We start from the raw sequence: 17,953 nt of genomic DNA, 5'->3' as shown, positions 1-17,953 counted from the left end.
CTGCTGCAGTTAGGTGTGCCAGATGATGTGTTGGGTGCTGTGCCTGCTTCTGTAAGATGTACCGGTTTGTGTGCCTGCTGCAGTTAGGTGTGCCAGATGATGTGCTGGGTACTGTGCCGGCCACTGTAAGATGTACCGGTTTGTGTGCCTGCTGCAGTTAGGTGTGCCTGATGGTGTGCTGGGTGCTGTGCCGGCCACTGTAAGATGTACCGGTTTGTGTGCCTGCTGCAGTTAGGTGTGCCAGATGATGTGTTGGGTGCTGTGCTGGCCACTGTAAGATGTACCGGTTTGTGTGCCTGCTGCAGTTAGGTGTGCCAGATGGTGTGCTGGGTGCTGTGCCGGCCACTGTAAGATGTACCGGTTTGTGTGCCTGCTGCAGTTAGGTGTGCCAGATGATGTGCTGGGTGCTGTGCCGGCTTCTGTAAGATGTACCAGTTTGTGTGCCTGCTACAGTTAGGTGTGCCTGATGGTGTTGCTGGGTGCTGTGCCGGCCTCTGTAAGATGTACCGATTTGTGTGCCTGCTGCAGTTAGGTGTGCCTGATGGTGTGCTGGGTGCATTAAGATGTGCCTGGTGGTGTGCAATGTTGTATGCTGGCTTCTGTAAGATGTGCTTTACCATGTGCATGATGGTGTGCAGGCTATTAAGATATATCAGGTATTGAACCAATTCTGGCTGATTTAGGATGTACTTGATGGTGAGCTGGCTTCAGTACGATGTACCTGATGGCATGCTGGCTGTGTCACGATCTGCTGGGTAGTGTGCAGAGCGATTTTGGATGTGACGGATGATGTGTCTGAGTCATGTTCTGTGTTGCTTCAGTAAGATGTGTTTGCCAGCTGCCTCAAGATGTGGCAGATAGTGTGTTTTTTCTAACGTGAAATAGTCCCAAATCCAGATGTCGGGTGAAGCACAGGGAGTTTTTTTTTGACAGATTATTTATTAAACAGAAAATTTAGGTCATATTTAGGCCATAAGAGCAATTCTACCTGTATATGAATCCTTCACAGGTAATTCACAGTAAAACTGGAAAAAAATGTAAAACAGCATTGCTCTAGCTCATTCTGAATATAAGGGTACTCAAACCTGATAAATCTTTATTTTGTAAGAAAAGAAAAAAAAATGATAAGAAAAGCAAAACAAGCGTAAAAATAACTTCTGAATTTTGTTAGCCAAACATTTAACACAAAGACATCAATCCATTCACAGCATAACTGACAGAGGACAGAATTTTACTGTGCTTGTTTTTATGTGTTTTTGCAATACCAAAAAGTCAAAAGTTTTAGCAGCCCCATTTTTCAGCTTTTATTGACATTTCAGCAGCTCAAATCCAGTTAATAACCTGTAATTGTACAAACTTAAGCAGTAAACTGTTGAGCAGTTAATTAAGCTTTGTCAATTGATGCAAACAATTTGAGTGTCTAAACATTTGCTGATTACTTACAGACCTTTTGTCTGGGAAAAAGCAGTGTTGAAACAGACTGTTACTGTATTCTCTACTGCAGTATCTAGACACCACGGCATGTCTGGACTTCTATCATAATGACTAGAAAATGACAAATTTCACCAAGTCTTGATTTCAGCTGTGAAGAGAAGACTTGGAGTTGCAGGAAAAGCTAGCAAAATAACAAAAGCAGGCTTGCCTAGGCCATGCAACACTACTGGCAAAATTAGGGGTGTTCTAAAACCTTTGACCTGTATTTTGACCAGTGTATATTACAGGAAAATCTGAAAATCTGAAGTAGCAAATATTCATGAAGCATTGACACTTTTAGGAAGCAAACAGTGAATTAACTGACGCATCACTACTGATTAGAAATCTGCCAAGTGTGCAGGCTCAGACCGCCACACTGTTTGGGATTCTGTCAGGGGACAGGTAGTAATAGGGCAGCTTTTTCCCCTCATTGCGATTCTTGATTAATTTGGAAACCTCTGCCAAGTTTTGGCGGAAAGTCTCTGCAGCCTTCTTCACTGGTTTCTCTATGAAGTGTTCATCAGGATACATTCCCAAGAATAACTGTAAATGAAAAAGACCTCAGGACACCTGTATAACACTTTATGTCTGCATATACAGAAGGGTGATGTGTCATGGAATCTGTACCTCATTTTCCTGGAACTGACTGAGGGCCCATACTGCTCCGAGATGCCAGCAGGAGCGGCCACGGTCGGGCAGACTGTCCACTATGAACGTCATGTCCACCTGGCCCTTCTTGGTGGGCGGGGGCTTCCGCATAGTGGGAGGAGCATTTGGAATCCATGAACACCAGTCATACTATAAGGATTTTGAAGAAAGTGAAATTGATGTCTTATTAGTTTTGAATCTGTAATGCTCATCCATACTGATCACTATGTAAATCACCACATTCCATACAATAATTGAAATGACCTTTACTGTCATATATGTCATATGTATACTTGTACAGTACAACAAAAGTCTGTTGTTAGCATATCTCAACTCAGAGCCATTCAGTGGTGTCCTGGAGCTGGTGGCGTTAGGTGCCTTGCTCAAGAGCCCAACAGTGGCAGCTTTGATGACCCAGATTTCGGAACCTACTGTCACATCATTACAGGATAAACACCATCCGCTTCTCTCCTAACCCCATAAAGACTTGCATACTGTTGTTCAGTAACTAAATAGAAAACAGTGCAAACTGGATGACTTATTCTTATGATTACAGAAGACTAGCGAATCCTAGCACTTTAAGGTTAAAATCATTAATTAAAGGTAATTTTTTATTCTGTGTTTCTACATCTGTGTTCATCAACCCTTGCAGACTGCAATTTTATGTTTATTCATTTCAAATTTGGACAAAACAGTAACTTCCCAGCCAACATGGAGCACAGGTCTGGCAGGCTCCAGCTGAACACAGGCTCTGAGTGGGTTTGTATATACTTTGTTACTAGTTGGACCAAATGGGCCCCACCCTAATCTCACATGGGTCCTATCTAGGCCCCTCATGTAGTGTACAACCCAGATGGGACTTATGCTTATGTGGGGCCAATATGGAGCCTGAGGACAAAAGTGCATGGCTCTTAGTTGAGTTAATGTAAAAAAAAAAAATCTTACTCCATGTAAGTGCAAAGTATTTCTAGTGGTCCATCCATTATTAGTGTCTACACTGTAAATGAGAGCTACTGTTTGATGTACATAAATATGAATAGAACAAATGGAGATACGTGTTTATATTTGGATAGTGATGAAATGCACAAATTGATGTCTGTTCAGTTTAGGATGGGCTGTGTGAAAGAGAGAGCTACTCAACCTGTCCAAAGTTAACGGCGGCATGATGAGCAGAAGCAGTGAAGATTACAACAGTCAGATACTCTGCCAGCTGCTCCCGAGTCTGCACTGATTTAGGGAACTCTACAAACAGTGACAGTGCTCTTTTATTGACCGTCCTGAGACATGACTGGTCAGATGTACATACACACACACATACTTTGACACAAAGAACACTCAGTATGTCTGCTTTTAGGAGCGTTTTGTCTGCAGTTGGAATTGGAAGGAAGTTCTTGCATGTTGAAACTCAGGAAACGTTTGGAAACTACTTTCAGAAGCTTCCTCAATGCTTTGGAGTGGTCAGCTGACTTCACTAAAACACTGTGTGCAGTCTATTGGAGAAGTATGGTGCCTTTGCGGCTTTGTTTCATTATTCACCATATTAATGAAGGAATGGACGGAGGAATGGGGGAAGTCCAGATGAATAAAACTGAGCAGGAACAGGTTTAGTTACACCAGCGTTTTCCAACTCATGCCTCGACACCCCTACTGCGCTGAATAGTTTTGCAATATCCTTCTTCTAACACATCTGAATCATATCATTAGCTACTTATTGACTGCTTTTTGAATTGAATCAGCTTTATTAGGGCAAGGCAAACATTTAACTACGCAGTGCCAGAAGGGGCAGCAGGACAGAACTTGATTTGAGAACTTGAGCAGGACTGAACACTGATTAACACAAGACATTCAAAAGGTGTGTTTCAGTCTAAAGCATCAAGAACATATTTCCAATCGTGTGAAAGCTTTGTTCTCACCACAGTAGTCGAAATCCTGCATTCCAAAGCTGCAGACATCTTTGACGAATGCCTGTATCTCCTCATCCTCCTGTATGATGTCATCACTGGCATAGTAGATGTTTATCACATCTGTCACAAAACTACCAAGACACACAAAGCAGAGTTTCACATCCTACATTTTGCACTATGCCATGAAAAAGTGGCTTAGGTTATGCCATAGAACAATGTGTAGTTGTTTTCTTGATGGCTCTGTCATTACTATGCCCTGATTCTTCATAATCCTCTGATTACCTTTTGATCACTTCCCACACTCGGTTGCCATCATCCCGGTAGTAGTAGTAAGGCAGCTCCTCCTGGCTCTCCATACCTCGAAGCTTTATGGACTCTGGGAAGCACAGGGACTTGTAGGTGAAGGTCTTCATGGCCCTCTGAACAAGTTGCACATGGCCACCTCCGCCTGTGCCATTAGCCTATTCAACCCCCAGTGCAAATTAGGTTTATTAGACATACATTATACATTTGACTTTTTCCAAATTCAACACAAAATGACTTCTGCAGTCTCAGATGTATTCAACCCCTTCATGACAAGCATTCTTAGTACTTAATAGAGCACCTACTTACTATTATGACCTGCTATAAACATTCTGCATAGATACCAGCTTCTGGCAGTGTTCCTGAGGAAGTTTAGGCCCTGATCCTGATAAGATTTTAGCAACATGCATCTACACTGGGTAGTCAAATAGGGTTTAATCTGACTGAAATGCCATTGCATTGGGACGGGATATGCAAATCCACTCGTTACACGGGAACTAGTTGTTTATCCATTCTTCCCGTGCTGTGCTAAAGATGGATGCTGTCTTGTAATTTGCAATTTTACATGCTGTCATCCTCTGTGATTATCTTTTTTGTAAGTACTAGTTCTATTACATCAGCTAACAAGTAATGGGGAGATCAGGAGGGTCATCCTACCCACCCAGAGAGAGAGGTCATTTAATTTGGGACTCTCACAGCCAAAGATGGCTGTGGTATCACTGAGGAGTAAATCACTGATCTCCCTTGGACACATCTGTTCCACTCATGAGTCTTGTGTTTAAGTCGTTTTACTTCTACATGCTTGTCTTCTTTTCTTCTGTTAGCCAGACTCAGTTAAGGCTGTGTAATGTACAGCCATGGCCAAAAGTTTTGAGACTGACACAAAAACGTTTTACTGCCTCAGTTTTTTTAGATCCTTTTAGTCAGATGTTTACAGTCATGCCCGAAAGTATTCATACCCCTGGCAAAGTTTGACTTAAATTTACTTTTATTTAACCAGAAGTTATATTTTTGCCTTGAAACGACACAGGCATCTCCCAGGAGATAACACGATGATGTACAAGAGGCATCATTGTGGGAAAAAGTATTTCTCAGCTTTTATACACATTTGAACAAAAAGTGGCATGTCCAAAATTATTCATACCCTTTGAAAACTGTCACAGTATATGGGAAAATCCAAAGTTCTATACCATTTCAAATAGTCCAAGCTGTTTTAAAGCATCCTAATTACCCTGATTCATTGGGAACAGCTGTTTTAATCAACTCAACAGGAGAAAAACAGCAGCTCTCTGCAGTTGGTTTGTGGACAGTCATGGCTAAGACAAAGGAGCTCACTAAGGACCTGCGGCTGTGCATTGTGGCCGCTTACAAGTCAGGAAAGGGCTATAAAGCCATATCAAAATGTTTTCAAGTTCCAGTGGCTACAGTGCAAAGTATTATTAAAAAATACAAGAAGTTCCGCACTGTGGAAAATCTCAGAAGATGTGGTCGGAAGCCAAAAGTGACACCTGTGCTGGCCAGGAGAATAGTGAGAGAGGTGAAGAAAAATCCAAGGATCACCACCAAGGCCATCCTGGTGAATCTGGACTCTGCTGGTGGCGACATCTCAAGGCAGACAGTTCAACGAACACTGCACACTGCTGGGTTCCACGGACGCAGGCCAAGGAGGACACCACTTCTCCAGAAAAGGCACACAAAAGCCCGCTTGACCTTTGCAAATGCTCATCTGGACAAAGAAGAAGACTTCTGGTGTTCTGTTTTATGGTCAGATGAAACAAAAATTGAATTGTTTGGCCACAATGATGTGTGCACCATTTGGCGTAAAAAAAGGAGAAGCCTTCAACCCTAAGAACACCATATCCACTGTCAAACATGGTGGTGGGAACCTAATGTTTTGGGGGTGTTTTTCAGCCAATGGACCAGGGAACTTGATCGCAGTAAATGGCACCATGAAAAAAGAGCAATACATCAAGATTCTCAACAACAACATCAGGCAGTCTGCAGAGAAACTTGGCCTTGGGAACCGGTGGACATTTCAGCACGACAACGACCCAAAACACACAGCCAAAGTGGTGAAGAAATGGTTAGCAGACAAAAACATTAATGTTTTGCAGTGGCCCAGGCACTTGAATCCAATTGAGAATCTGTGGAGGGAGCTAAAGATCAGGGTGATGGCAAGGAGACCCTCGAACCTCAAAGAGTTGGAGCTCATCACTAAAGATGAATGGGCAAAAATACCAGTGGAGACATGCAAAAAGCTGGTCAGCAATTACAGGAAGCATTTGATTGCTGTAATAGCCAATAAAGGCTTTTCTATTAATTATTGAGAAGGGTATGAATAATTTTGGACATGCCACTTTTTGTTCAAATGTGTATAAAAGCTGAGAAATATTTTTTCCCACAATGATGCCTCTTGTACATCATCGTGTTATCTCCTGGGAGATGCCTGTGTCATTTCCAGGCAAAAATATAATTTCTGGTTAAATAAAAGTAAATTTAAGTCAAACTTTGACAGGGGTATGAATACCTTTGGGCATGACTGTATATGGTATACAGAAGTACAATAATAAGAATTTCATATGTTTTAAAACATATGACCCTTTATTAAAAGACTTCTGCAATTCACCTTGGCATGCTGGGTTCTGGGCAAAATCGTAAGTGATGGCAACCTATTCTTGCCTAATCAGTGCTTGTCATGCTGGAAAAAGCATTGTTCATTACCAAAAAGCTCCTGGATCATTAGGAGAAGTTGCTGTTTGACGATGTTTTGATACTATTCCTTATTCATGGCAGCTTCTTATGCCATATTTTGAGCAAACACACTCATCCGGATGAGAAGCAATCCCACACATTAATGGTATAAAGGATGCTTCACTGTTGGTATGAGACAGGACTCATGGTAGCGCTCACCTTTTCTTTCCAGACAATCATTTATATTATTTAATGTCCCAAACAGTCTGAAGGGGGCTTTATCAGAGAAAATAAGAGGTGCAATGTCATTCCTAAGCAAGCTCTGCACTGGAGGTGACCCGATTAGGAGATGGTCATGACACTTGCTTCACTATATTGAGTGCCTTGAAGCCTTCGTCACTGCAATTAAACCTCTCCCCTTGACATTCTTGATGATTCAATAAATGGTTGATGTAGGTGCTATCTTGCAAGCAGCCATGTCCTTGCCTGTGAAGCCCTTTTTATGCAATACAAGGACGACTGCATGTGTTTCCTCTGAGGTAACCATGGTTAACAGAAGAAAAACTTCAAGCACCAAGACCCTTTTAAAACAACCAGTCTGCTCTTCTTATCAGCATGACAGAGATATATCAGCTACACTGATATAACACTGAAGCAGCAAACTTGGTAAAAAACAAGATTTCTGTTAGTCTCAAAACTTTTGGCCACGATTGTAGATTGTTAATGCATGTGTTGAATTGTTGAAAATGTTTTTTTAGTTGACAAACAGTTATAATATAAAAAAAAGATTCTTGCTATTATAATATATATATATATATATATATATATATATATATATATATATATATATATATATATACATTATATAATTATATACAATTTTTTTTCTTACAATAATCAGAAACTATAAGCATAATCTGTCCAATTTGGAGTGCTTGGAGTTGATCACAGCTTCTGTGTTTTTGCTTGTCTACCCTCTTTTTGAGGATGGACCACAGAATCTTAATGGTTTTAGAGATGTGGGGAGTTTCCTGGTCATGGACCCAAAATTTCAGTGCCGTGTTCACCGAGCCACTTTTTTTTTATCACTTTTGCCTTGTGACGTGGTGCTCCATGATGCTGGAAAAGCATCGTTCATCACCAAATTGCTCCTGGATCATTGGAAGAAGTTGCTGTTGGATTGTTTTGATACCATTCACCATCATTTATGAGGAATGATATCAAAGAAGATTGCTTAGTGAATTTTTCTTAGTGAAATATCTTACAATAACTCTAGAACAACAACTGAGAAACTTTGAGCATAATCTGTTCAATTTACCAAAAATAAAAAATAAAAAACCTTTCATCCTAGGGAATGTTTTGTGATGTATGCATTTGCGACACTGTGAGCACCAAAGGCGGTCCTACCTTGTCAAAGAGTCCGTTCTCACAGATGAGTTGCTCTCGCGCCTTGGTGTTGATGGCAATTGTGAAACGAATGTGTGGTAGAAGCAACTGAATGTGCAAATGTGCAAAAAAACAAACACCTTAACACATGATCACAGCCACACCTTTCACAGTTTCTGTGTTCTGATAAAAAGCATTTTACACAATCGCTTTGTTGAATATGTGTGTACTGCCCATGTTTCAGCAATGCACAAGGCGTTAAAGTTAAAGCTGCACACCTTATAGACTGGATGAACAGCAGGAAGCTGTCTGAACATGGCAATGCCGAAAACTTCAGATATCAGATGGGTCCTGAGAAGGTGTGTCACTGTCTGGTGCACATGAAAGTCGGACGATCTCACCCAAATCTTGGCCATGAGCCAGTCATTCTGATCATCACTGGGGAGATAGATGGGGCTATCTTCTCCTGGGCTTTGGCTAAGCTTTTAAAACAGGCAGAATAAAATCTCATTTTATTTTCCACTGGAGTGTTATATTTGAATGATCAGATATTACATATAGATATTACATATAATTATTACCGTCCAGATGATACTTAGACGGACATGTATGGGCAAAGAAAAGGGAGTGAAAAAATCCTATAGTATGCACCTACTCAGGAAAGTAGATATGCAATGTGCCATCCAAAAGTGACTCTGGAGGCTCATTATAATAAATATAAATTATAATAAGTTTATATTGTGTTAAAATGAGTTCTTCTTATTTAATAACTATTATAAATGATGTGGTATGTTATGAGAGTACACAGCTGAATATATGACATGTGGTAGGCCCATGTACTGGTTTAATTTGATTCAACGTGCATCAGAAATACACAGCAAATTTTAAATGAACAAAGTAACATCAATTAAAAATGTAATTTAAACTTAATCCACTGTAAATCTCAGATACATAGTAGTTGGGATTCCAGTAGCAGTAAATAGAGTAGAAATGGCTTGCAGTCATTGTTTACTCAAATTCCCTCTATTAAATATTACTTTAAATATGATTTAAAGGAAAGCAGAACTGTTTCCATAATTGTTATGTTTTTATGATAGTATGTCAGTATTAATTTACCAGTGAAAGCCCTTTTAGTTTAGGATTATGCTTAATCTGACAATAAATTGCATTTCTGTTGTGCTCCTTTGGGTCAGATAAAAATGTATAACATATTTGAAGTATGTATTCAGTCGTATGAGATTGCATGAAGAATATAGCCATAAATACCTGTATAGCAATTGGCAAAATTTTGTTCTGGCTGTTCTTGTACAGCAGGCAAATTGGTGCAGCCAAATACTGCACGGTGCAAGGGTCTGTAGCGTTCGGGGTTATGTCTTCCATTATCTCGTAATCTGCGATGTATATGTTTCCTGCCTGCAGACCACAAGGAAAACACATTGACGAATACAAAATGTTTGAGGAGATAGCTGCCATTATCAGGCATGTGAGATGCACATGAGAGTCTACACTGGTGCCTACTTTTAGCTCCTCTTCCAGGGTGAGGTCTCTTTCTAAGCAGTCAGCCACCATTTCATGTGTGACAGGAAACTTCTTTGGTATTTGTGTGCACTTCTGGATTATGACAGGATTGCAGCCATTTAAGAACTGGTACCCAAACATGAAGTCTTCCTTCCAATGCTGCATCACATACTCTGCTCAAAAGGAAGAAATTACATAGCCATAAGATTTCGATGCTAGCTGAAAAGATTTTTCACACTCATATTTAACTCACCATTTCAAAACACTGGCATGACCACCATTTGCTTTAGATCCAAATATAGGGCATCATGAGGTAGAACTGGTTCTGCATGCCTTTTCTTATCGACATGGCATGGCTCAATTAATGGTCAGCATTTTGTTGCCATGTGGCAACAGTGTATGTTTGTTTCATGCAACAACATTGACCCGATTCAAACCTGGCCCACATCCGGCAGTTACATCAGGCCCAGAAGCAGGCCTAATGCAGTGGCTGGATCTTTTAACTAGATCTAGTGGTCAAACCTAGCGGTTGAGAGGTGGGTCAGTTCTGAAAGTGGTTGTTTAATTGTGGCTCTTGCAGCTAAAACAGAAAGTCTTAAATGTAGTGTTGCAAAAATACTCATCATAATTATTCATTATTAATATGTGTTCTGAAAAAGAAATAGTCAACTTCCCTCAGACTGTCTTTATGAAGTTTATCAACATAGAATTACATGGCAACACCATGCAGGAAATGGCTAGAGAATAAGAACAATATGCAAACTTCACAGTAGGCAGGCAGACAAATCAGCCTCAACCTGAAATTGTGTTCTTGATCCTCATAAAGATCCTCTCAAAGTCAGAGAAATCCCCCCATGAGGACTGGAACATGTGCATGAACTGGTTGACGTATAGGTTCTCTATCCTGGAAGAGGAAGAACAGGCCACAAGTGTTGGTAACAGAGCATTAGAAATTGAAGCGACCCAGTCAAAGAGAAGGTTACTCATCATGCATTTTTTCATTCGCAAGCAAATGGTTTTGTGGTCTATTTTTGAGTTTCCATTGTGCAAAGCATATAGATTAGTAATTCATAAACCTCTCTGTGAGATCTCTTCATGTTGAGCTTCGACTTTAGGTTGCAAGCTCCAGTGATGTGGGATTAATTTATATAAATGCTTCACTTATATTCACATATCTGCTAGTCATGAATTAACACAATAGACCCCCAATATTATCATGTCTATGAAGGGCATGAGATATTATGGTTGTAATGTCTTCACCACTTTAGAATGAAAATCTGAAATGCTTCTAAGAAACACAGCCTAAAAAAAATCGTATCCAGTATCAAGGTTTATCACAGAAGACTGGGGCAGACCTACTTAAAATTCAAATACATGGAGAGACGCAGGATGGAGAGATGGGCTAACAGTGAAACAATTCATGGGCAAACATGGAGTGACAAAATTTGTATTTAAACATAGAGGGATGCATGCAAATTTAACTTACAACTAAAACAGTACAATGACTCGTCTGTTGGAAAGTCCCCGATCAGTGGGTAGATGAGACCGGGGAGGGTTCTAACTCTTTTTTTTCCTCCATGTAACTCAGTTAACAGCCAATTGTTGCTGGTTATGAAATAATTAGTGTACAAATGTTCTACCTACAACATGAAACATGTTTTTTCATCAAGAGTGCTAACTCTGAGTTCGGACTGAGTTGAATCTACGTATTCAACCTCAGTGGGTTGAGGTCATGGGTTTCAGTTGCTACAAAGTGAAATGTTCAGTTCTCAGGACTCACGCTTTGCTGTAGTTGAGGATGAAATCCACACCTTTCTCGCTGTCAAACTGGATGTCTCGTGGGAGTTCTTTATGGGTTTTAGCATCGATGCTCATAGGAAAGCCAGGGTGCCATTCCTTCCACCTTGAAGAAGAAACAGCTGCAGTCATTGCCAATATCATGCAACTCTCTTAACTCCTAATGGAGGATTTTATCCCAAGTCATTCTAGATCATATTTATTGGTCCATTTTATCATGAAACATTGAGGCAATGTGAAGAAAAACTGCTCATTTCCAAATTACAGCAATTTGAGAAAAGTGAGAAACAAGAAGAATGGAGATACAACATTTTTGGGCAACAGTGATAGAACAGCATGGCACACATAAAGGAAAGACACTAATCGCTGGTGATTTTGAAATAAGGTTGGGTTTACCGTTGAGAACTGGTTGACTCTCTGTCAAACATTGGCAAAAGTCCTGTGTACTTCAATAGATTGCCTAAGTCAGGGGTGGGGAACTCTGGTCCTGAAGAGATGGATTCCTGCAAAGCTTTGTGCTCAACCACACCTGGTTCCACTCACCAGTTAACTGCTAGGCTGTGTAGGTTGGCTAATGCCAAAGCAGGGAAATCAGCAAACTGTGCTGGGCTCCGTCCCTCAGTTTCCCACTTATGGCTTAAATATTCAATCTGCTCTAGTTAATCATTCATTCTTTACATTTAAATCCATTAAAACCATTTGAGTAAAGTTTTTTTAAGATTTCAAATACAAACCTGTATGTCTTTTGTCTTGTCTCCAGCTCTTTGCGTCTGTGCTGTTTCGCCACCCTAGTTTTGTCATCCTGTGGCAATCGAGCTATGAAGAACACATGAGGAAAGCAAACTGAACACACACAACTCTCTTTAACCCTATGGAAATGGCATATAGTGTAGGGTGTTTTCAGGATCTTCCACAATGCAAGTAAAGCATTTTTGTTTGGTCAGATTATTAATTTATTTGTAGCAGACTAGCAAGTGACATCCAAATCATACCCACTGAAAAGGTCCTACCTCGGCCATCTCGAAGGATCACCTCCTTGTCGTCCACCAGCCAGCGAAAGCAGGGGAACTCGATGTAATCTCCAGAGGGGGTCTTCACTGTAATGTATTTACAGTACCAGTCATCGTGCATCCAGTATTTTTTCTTTTCAATCTTGATGAGTTCAATGTCACCAATGTTCTCCCCCACATTGATGTCATAGGAGTCCACCTTGGATTGAAGAAGTGAAGCCAGTTGAGAAATCCTAGAGGTTCTAAAATGTTTTGTTTTGTACAGAACTGGGTGCAGATATCTGGTGTAATAAAGGGGCCTGTTAGAGGACTAAATATGCCATCTAAAATCCACGGCTTGTCACTGTGGTGCAAAGGAGGTCACTGTTAGACAGATAGACAACTGGATAGATGTTAACTTACCTAAAAAAAAAAAGTGTCTTCAGATATAATTCAAAAACAATATAAATAATTAAATTTCCATAATGAACTGCAACCAGATTTAATTAAGAAATAAAACAAATTCAAGAAAAAAATCATTTTATTTGATTTATTCACATTTGTGTACTTTGTTCATGTTATGATAATAAAAAAAAACTTTTAGAAAAAGATTCAATCAAAATAATCAACAGTTATGAATTACGTAGTTATGAATCAGTAAGGTTATGAATCAGTGTGTAGTGTGTAGTTCGTCTGTCTGTGGCTTTATCGGCTTTTCTGCTTTCATCTTTATGTACATAAATAGACACATTAGCCTGCTTGGACAAACCTTTACACTCTTAAAGATAAAGGTTCCTAATTAGTCCTTGCCTTTCAAGGGTTCTTTAACCCTTGAAATATTCTTAAAAGAACCAAAGCTGGTTCTTCTGTGACAGGGGTAAGCAGTTCCACTCCTGGTCAGCTGGAGTCCTGTACAGTTAGATGGTTTTTGCTGTTAACACCAGCTAAACCCATTAATTGACGAGTAATGAGTTGAATCAGGGTGTGTTTGAGCAGGAAAACACACACCTAACTGTGCTGGACTAAAACTGTTCATCCCTTTTTTCTACAGCATGTCTAAAGAACCCTACAGCTGGACGTCTTCTAGGACATGAAATCTCCATTATTGTTACTATTGGAAAGCTGCTAAGATGAGAAAGATCTTACCGCTCCTCTTTCAAAGTCATTATAGAGGGGCTTATCCAGCAAAGTTCTCTCGCTGCAGCCCTCCGTCCCCACCAGGGTCAGGTAGATGTAGTCGTCCGTGCCAGCAAACCACTGGCTGCCTGTGGCAACGGTCACTGTGTAGCAAGGCATCCTACTCTTACAAAAGGCCAAGGATAAGTCTCTCCACTGCTAACCTTTGAAGCCTCTTGCAGAATGCATTTCCCTTTCTCTAGCACACACACATAAATGCGCATGCACATACACACACACACACTCCCCCAATCTCCCCAGATACAACATGCAAATGCATAAACAGGACTCTTGTTCTCAGAAACCAATGCTCCACCCATAGATTACTCATGTGAATGTCAAAAACTTGATCTTAATAAGATCAACTAAAGTTTTTCTGCTAGATATTAATAAGTAATGAACAATTTAATGGTTTTACAAATGAAAGCACTGTTGAATCATCAAGGTAATCTAAAAAACACTTTAACCACAGCTGAGGTTATCAGGCAAGGTTCAGTCAGACATCTCAGACTGAGAACAGCAGATAAGACAGCACACAATGTGACGAAAAATGAAACACATCGACTTGCTGTCAAGGATCTGCCTTTTCATTTTTACAAGTACAAACTGTATGAGCACAAAACCCTAACTGCTCATTGATTAACTTATTTATAGAATAGGACCAATGACTAACAACTCTGTGAGGGTGGGCTATGTTTTGACCTTTCGCGAAAAAGGACATGCATCACTGTATTTTTGACTTGGGGAACAAATGGCTGGAAATAAAACCCACAAACAGTGTATACAACATATTTACCAGTCAAATGAGCCACTACTTCATGAAGCAGCTCTATACAAAGCTAGAGAGGAAATGCAAATAAGAGAGAAGTCAGCTAGGATGCTCTACCAGCTAGGACTACAACAGCGTTTTCCAAGTCTATTTGAGGAGACCCACGCTCTGCACTCTGTGTTTTCCCCTCTTCAACAGATACATTTAAACTCAGGAGGTTTTTTTTTACCTAGCTGGGATTTCTCAAAAGCATCTTAGATGCTTCTGAAATGGTGAGCATCACACTGATTGCTCTTTCTACCAGTTAAGAAGATCTCAACGCTGAGATGTTTTTGGGAAAACTGGGCCCTGAACAGTAGAACTGGGCAGATTGAAACTGAATGTAGATGTTTCTTTTTGAGAATCAGTTCTCCCTGGAAAATATGGATCTGAGTTTTTTTTTAAATGCTATAAACTACTGGTGGAAAAAAATGTTGAAATTTGGACAATCCAATAATAAAACAAAAGATCAACAAAACATAAAAACCAAAGGCAAATGAGTAAGTCAAAGGCAGAGAAAAAAAACATCCTCAGAGCTGGTGAAAGAAACCTTGGAAGGAACCAAGACTCCTCTGGTCAGAAATACCTAAACATTAATGATAAAAAGTAACCATATCACCACTGTTCTTCTGGTCAGGTGTGCTGATGTAATAATAATAAAATAATATATAATCATAGTAGAGAACGTAAGATAATCAAAGTAATGATAATAATCGTAGCAAATAGTTCGAGTCCATGTAAACTTCAGAGTAGTAGTAATGGAGGGAGAGCCTCTAGGGCAGATAGCAATAGCTATCTGGTAGCAGGAGAGTTCAACCATCTTCCATCAGTGTCGGGACTTTGTTTTATGACCCTTCATTTTACATAACATCATAACATAAAATTGGGATCTCCGTTTAAAATGCTAAGCTAATAAAGCTGGACTGCTGTTGTAGCCAAATTAAAACCATGGGCCAACAATGATTTCGCTACCATGCATTGGGTTGATCACATGCCAACAATACTGCCCCAGTCTGTTCTTGTATAATGACCTTTCACTCAATCACTTACAAAACAAATGACTTAAACTGAATAGCTCACTCTACATTTTGGTTTGAGGTCAAAAGTAGTTTGTGTGCTACAGTTTCTCATTAGGTGAGATATACATATTATAGTATAAAAAAATGAATACACCAAAATTATTTTTGTCCATGTATTTGCCCTATGTTGTATTGTTATTATTTAACAAGAATAAAATAAAAAAAGTGTGACCCATCTCAAGTTTGCCCAAGATTATCACAAAGCTTTAAAATGGTCAATGGCAAAGGGTCTGTGGGCAAATAAGCACAAATACATAATGCTACGTTTGGAGGGAAAAAAATAATGCACTCCAAAAACATGGTGGAGGGAGCATCATGGTTTGGGGATGCTTTTCTTCCTTAGAGCCTGGGTGCATTATGATCAATTGAGTATCAAAACATTTTAGAGGAGGTACACAAATCAGACTAAAGAATGGATGAAGACTTGTGTTTAGGAAAGGCCAAGTCAAAGTCCTGATCTTAACCCTACCAAGAAATACAGATGAACTGAAATGCTTTTTTAGGGAGGGATGGTCCAAAAATACCTCCATCCTCCTACAGGAAACGTTTGGTGGAATTGATTACTGCTAAAAAAGGATCTACATTTTATTACCTCAAAGATGTACTTTTTCTAGCCTACAAAGTTTTGAAATGATTTGAATTTATGTTCCTTCTCCTGTCTTAACATTATGTGGGATGCTCTGTAAACATTTTTTTTCTTACTGAGTGTTGATCGCAGGACAGCAGATTTTCCATCACCCCTGCAGACTGCAGATTGTAGATGTTTACTCAATGTGTGCAATAAGCAGTACAGTACAGAGTAATCAATGCAGAAATGCAGGTCATTACAAGGGGATCATTTACTTTTTCTTGCAACTGTAACTTAGGCATGTTGGAAATGCATTGTAGGTGCCTCCCTATAAAGCTGCACTGAGGCAAAGAGGAATATTTGAAAGGATTCAAATTATATATATATAAAATAGATGTTTCTTTTTTAAACCATAATTTGATGTTTGTCCAGTGCTTACACAAATTAAAGGTATGTTTTTATTTGTGTAAAACATGGCCTGCTATGGCATCTGTTTATTTGACTTACTTCAAACCGCAGTTCAAAGCTAGCGGCTGAAGTAGCCACAGATCACTTATTTCAAGAAGTCATTTTGATTTAGGTTTGAGAGTAAATGGTGAAAAATTGTTTTTGCAGCAAATAAACTGTGGAGTTATAGTTGTGAGGAAAAGTGGGTGAACTCTTTTAGAATTACCTGGATTCATGCATTGATTATTAATAAAATGTGGTCTGATTGTTATCTGAGTCACACATATAGACAAACACAAATGCTTTACTGATCATGTCTTTTATACAGCACACTGGGCAAACTTCTGCAGTGCAGGCTAGAAAAAGTAAGTGAACCTCTGGGTTCATAACTTCTTCAAATGCTATAACAGCTATGATGGTTTAAAAAGTTGATTAAATTAAGGAGATGATATTGGGTGTGTGGGTTTTCACAGGTGCTTTGTCCTTTAAGCAAATGTACACAAAGTCTGGTTACTGACAGCTTAGTGTAAACCATGCCTCAATGCAAACTTTTAGAGGATGTGTTTTTTGAAAGAGATGAGAATTAACCCAAAGATAACAGCAAAAGAAAACAGAAAACAGTGTAGACAAATGGCATGTTCATGTGCCCACTGAAAAAAACACTGAATAGGAATAGTGTTTATAAACAGACACCACAATGGAAGCCACTGCAGCAGTCCATCTTCAGTTTTCCAAATACCATCTGGATGTTTCACAGTACATTTAGGAAAGTGGCCAAGCCTTGACTCTAGAATCGACTTTGACTCTAGAATTGACTCTAACCCTAAGACGCTGTAGCATGAACTGAAGAGGACTGTGCACGCAATATAAACTCTATAAACAATTAACACGTTTGTTATCACAGCATAATTCCGGCATATTTTTTCTTTGTGTGTGTGCCCACACTTGACTTGGTAAGATAAGGATGTGGACCAAGAAACGGTTAATATTTCTGTTACTGTGAGACAGGGTGGGATGAAGTTCGGCAACGGGCAAACAGTGAAAATATTCTCAACATCAAAAAGTAAAAAATGTCACAAATTGCACTAGAAGATTCAGCTGAGACTCCACTGAATGAATACCACTTCCTTTATGGAAAACATTTGACTTGTGACTCCGCAGTTTCA

At 39.6% G+C, this 17,953-nt stretch overlaps 1 protein-coding gene across 1 annotated transcript; it reads right to left on the bottom strand.

The window, feature by feature from the left end:
* Positions 1-964: 964 nt before the first annotated feature.
* Positions 965-14,128, bottom strand: alox5a (arachidonate 5-lipoxygenase a). Its single transcript, XM_072676896.1, has 14 exons — positions 13,856-14,128; positions 12,731-12,929; positions 12,455-12,536; positions 11,704-11,826; positions 10,721-10,827; positions 9,924-10,096; positions 9,672-9,818; positions 8,684-8,887; positions 8,427-8,513; positions 4,308-4,486; positions 4,035-4,156; positions 3,263-3,363; positions 2,101-2,271; positions 965-2,016 (listed from the first exon to the last, which is right to left on the bottom strand). Exons 1-14 carry the CDS (start codon positions 14,003-14,005, stop codon positions 1,837-1,839), a joined length of 2,025 nt encoding a protein of 674 aa, XP_072532997.1. The 5' UTR covers positions 14,006-14,128; the 3' UTR covers positions 965-1,836.
* Positions 14,129-17,953: the final 3,825 nt, after the last annotated feature.

Source organism: Salminus brasiliensis, chromosome 4 (genome assembly GCF_030463535.1).
Source record: "Salminus brasiliensis chromosome 4, fSalBra1.hap2, whole genome shotgun sequence".
Classification (NCBI taxonomy): domain Eukaryota; kingdom Metazoa; phylum Chordata; class Actinopteri; order Characiformes; family Bryconidae; genus Salminus; species Salminus brasiliensis.
Note: the sequence above shows the minus strand (reverse complement) of the source record. Positions and strands in the feature narration are given on the sequence as shown.